The sequence below is a fragment of the Nicotiana sylvestris genome, chromosome 2 (assembly GCF_000393655.2).
Source record: "Nicotiana sylvestris chromosome 2, ASM39365v2, whole genome shotgun sequence".
Classification (NCBI taxonomy): domain Eukaryota; kingdom Viridiplantae; phylum Streptophyta; class Magnoliopsida; order Solanales; family Solanaceae; genus Nicotiana; species Nicotiana sylvestris.
The window spans coordinates 6,708,874-6,713,021 of NC_091058.1; the positions used below are offsets into that span (position 1 = coordinate 6,708,874).

Here is a 4,148-nt window from a genome sequence, read left to right on the forward strand (position 1 = left end):
GTATGTATTACATCAACTAGCTATTTTAGTTTAAATGGACGAGTGAGCGGCTAATCGACTATTTAGGTTAATACTTCATGTGTGTGTACAAAATTGTATGAGGCCCTCTTATTGGGCTAAGATTAAAGAGCTTTTGGTAAAAATTGCACGGGGCGCCTTATTTGGTCGTCCCCCATTTTACATATACTTATTTTTTTTAAAACTTTTAACTTGTACCCACTTTTTAAATAACTTCAGCCTCATTTCCCCTCTTCCTTCTCTTCCTTCGTTTTCTTCTTCTTTCTTTTGCTGCTGTTGGTGCAGATTATTTCTTCTTCGTTTAGTCTCAATTGATATTCTTTTACGTAAGCATAGTTATGGATTTAACTTAACTGTTTGTTCAGATTTTTCATGAAGTGGAACGAGTCATCTATTGAGCTCAAAAACGGCAACCTGTGATGAAGTAGAATGGAACATATTTGAAGGGAAGATATACGTACACAAACACAACTATGACAAGCAGGCCAAGTAATTTGTAGCAACTTTTCGCCTAAACAAAGAACCACCATAATTAAGGATAAATGACAGATTAACTACTCTCATCTTGGCTACAAAAAGTACAAAGAGTTTTCCATATGAAATCACCAGTGATTATAGCTGTCTTTGCTAAGTACAGGAAAAGCAGTCAAGTGATTAAAAAAATTCCGACTCCAGAAGAGGATAGCCAAGTAAAATATTAGTACAAACAAAAACTTCAGCTTTAGAGCTGAAGTTCGACAGTTACAAAACAAAAACTTCAACTCTAGAGCTGAAGCATACAAACAAAAAGCCAGTTACAAACAAAAACTTCAGCTCTAGAGCTGAAGTTTGACAGTTACAAAACAAAAACTTCAGCTCTAGAGCTGAAGCTTACAGACAAAAAGGCAGTTACAAACAAAAACTTCAGCTCTAGAGCTGAAGTTTGACAGTTACAAAACAAAAACTTCAGCTCTAGAGCTGAAGCTTACAAACAAAAACTTCAGCTCTAGAGCTGAAGCTTACAAACAAAAACTTCAGCTCTAGAGCTGAACTTCAGGCCCGACTACTAGAATGCTAAAGTTTTGCGTGGTTGTCTTTGCTACTTCAGCCACGTATACTGAAGTTATGCGAAAAAGCGGGTACACTTGCAATTTTTTTTACAAAACGGGCATAAGTTAAAACGTGACACAAAAAAGTGGGTATAGATGCAAATGCCCCGAGCTTTTGCAGGAGCAAGTTTGGGCCTAAGTGGCATTCAACAGAAAAAATGATTGTGAAATAGGGGTAAAACTGGAAAAACAAAAAGTGTAGGCGGGAAAGAGAGCCGTTGCCCTGCAGACACCAAATTCTGGCGCCAAAATCTAAGTTTCCCTCTGGATTTTAGCTGCCCATTGCCCGAAATTTTACGGGTATCCCAAAATAATTTCACACAATATTCTTATTCTTATTCGCTATATAAACCTTATCATTATACATTTACATAATATTAAGCAAATTAGATTTTTGCAATCTGTTTTCTCTATAAACTTTTCCCTCCATTTTGCCGCCTTCTCTTCTTTTTCTTTCATTCAAAGTTTTTGCAAAAAAGACCCTTTTAGTTCATTCTTCTTCTTCCTTTTAGCCAAAGTTTGTAATTTTTTCGGGAAATCGGAGTTTTTTTGTGGTTTTTGTTATTAGAAATGGGATCTTCAAAAAAACACCAAGTAGATGGAAGCAAAGAAGAGAAAAAAATGTGGGTAATTGCAGGAATAGCTTTTCGGCCAAAATTGAAATCAATAGCCACAAAAAAGCCCAATAGAGAAGAGTGTGAAGATGAAGAAGAGTGTTCAACAACTCCAACGGCAAGAGATTCAAGGATACCGGAAAAACTTCCATGTCCACCGGCTCCGGTGAAACGCCGGCCGGCGTCAGTGTGTAATTATAATGGTGCTAGGGAGTATTTTAATCCACCAGATCTTGAGTCTGTATTTATTATTCGCCACGTGGAGAGAGCAAATTAAATACCAGTACAACGAACCAGAAAGATGCACTTTTGCTCTTTGTTTTGGGTCTATTTTCTTTTTCCTGTAAGTTTGTTGTAGTATTTTTTAGTAGGTTAGGTTTTTGAGATTGAAATAAGGATTATGATGTAAATAATAGGTATGGTGTTAGCAATTTAACTAGTATTCAGTTCTTACTTCTTTCTATCAATAAAAGTAAGGAAATTTTCAGTATTATAACCTTTTGCCTTTTGTTTTGCTATTATTTAGTTTTTCTTTTCAGCTGCTAGTACTCTTGGTGTTAGCAATTTAGCTTAATGTAGTGCAGTTCTTTTGCTCAGTCTTTTGAAAACAGTCTCTCTGCCTTCCAAGGTAGGGGTAAGGTTTGTGTACATATTAGTCTCCTTAAACATCACTCGTGGGATCTGGTTGTTGTTGTAGGGCAGTTCTTTTGTTCAATGAAGACTAAAGTAAGAAAAACTTTTGTATAATATCAGAGCTTTTGTTCTCTGTTTTCTTTTCTCTCCATGTTTTAGAGTGTAGTTTAAGTTTGTGTTTTGCATTTTTCAAATGTTTTGCTTTTTTTTCTTTTTCACTATAGTATTACAGAGAGTAAAAATGAATGTATTTTAATAGTAGACAGACAAATTTGAGCCATTCTCTTTTAGAGCTCGTTTGGACATAAGAATTGTTTCACCTTTTTTTGAAACTAGTGTTTAGCTATAAAATTCTGAATTTTCACTTGAATATAAATTTTAGAATTTTTTAAAAATTTGAAAAACTTCAAAAAGCTGTTTTTCAAAAAATTTCATTCAAATCACTCATAAAACTTCAAAAAATAACCCAAAATTATATTTATATTCAAATACAGCTTTAATTTTCAAATATCATTTTCACTTGAATTTCTTTTTTACTTTTTTTGAAATTTTACAATTCTTATGTCCAATGCGCACTTAATTTTGATCAAAGGAAAACAATACACTTAGTGGGCATTTGGACATAAGAAACATAAAATTCCAAAAAAAGGAAATTATTTTTTAAGTAAAAATGATATTTAAAATTAGAATTGTGTTTGGACATGAATACAATTTTGGTCAGTTTTTGAATTTTTGTGAGTGCTCAAAAATGAAAAATCTTGAAACAGCCTTTTAGAGTTTTTCAAATTTTAAAAAATTTCGAAATTCATTTTCGAGTGAAAATACTAATTTCCGCAAAAAGTAAAAAAAAAATCAAAAAAAGTTAAATTTTAAAGGCAAAAACAAAAATCATGGCTGAGAGATGGTGCACGGATGCTTTACCAAATTTGACCGACTCACGTCACTGAATGGATAAAAAAGTTCCCTATACTGGTTCACTTGTACTATTCTGCAAATTAATCTTTATATTATATTTGAAAAAAGTGAAAGAAAGGAGAAAATAATACAGTACTCTTTCAGTTCCAATTTTATATGACACAATTTTTTAGCAATTTTAATTTTCTTATTTTTTAGCAATTTGTATGACAGTACTCTTCTGTTCTTACTTCTTTCAAATTTTCTCCTTTGAAAAATGCCCTACATGGTGGGCATTTGGACATAAGAATTGTAAAATTCAAAAAAAAGGTGAATATTTTTTTTAAAATAAAAATGGTATTTGAAATTTAGAGTTGTGTTTGGACATGAATATAATTTTGGGTTGTTTTTGAAGTTTTGTGAGTGATCTGAGTGAAAATTTTGAAAAACGAATTTTTAGAGTTTTTCAAATTTTTGAAAAATTCCAAACTGCATCTTTAAGGGAAATTAAAAAATTTATGAACAAATAATAATTTCGAAAAAAAATAAATTTATTTTAAAAAAAAAAAAAATCTTATGTCGAAACGGGCTCTTAGACTTTCAATGTCCAGATTCACGTGTCCCCACTGCACCTGAAACCTATATTTTGCAAACGCAATTCTTCCTCGTAATGCTTCACTGGTAATTAAAAGACAAAATAGTACCGTTATGTGAGAATCCTATGTGGGGTTTAAATTATTTGGTACCTATTCGAATTCATTGCTTTTCATACCACTGGATTGACAAAAAAATTAAAGGCGGAGCCACAATATAAAATTTATGGGTTATTTTTTTTATGAAATATTGATTCTATCAATCATTCCATTTCAGAATCAGATCCTCCTAAATAAGTAAGATTCCG

The 4,148-nt window shown here is 32.3% G+C and overlaps 1 protein-coding gene across 1 annotated transcript; it reads left to right on the top strand.

Moving 5' to 3' along the window:
• The first annotated feature begins 1,516 nt into the window (after positions 1-1,516).
• LOC104233506 (cyclin-dependent protein kinase inhibitor SMR6-like) lies at positions 1,517-2,216 on the top strand. The gene has a single exon (XM_009786910.2). The coding sequence runs from the start codon at positions 1,677-1,679 to the stop codon at positions 1,995-1,997; it is 321 nt and encodes a 106-aa protein (XP_009785212.1). The 5' UTR covers positions 1,517-1,676; the 3' UTR covers positions 1,998-2,216.
• Positions 2,217-4,148: the final 1,932 nt, after the last annotated feature.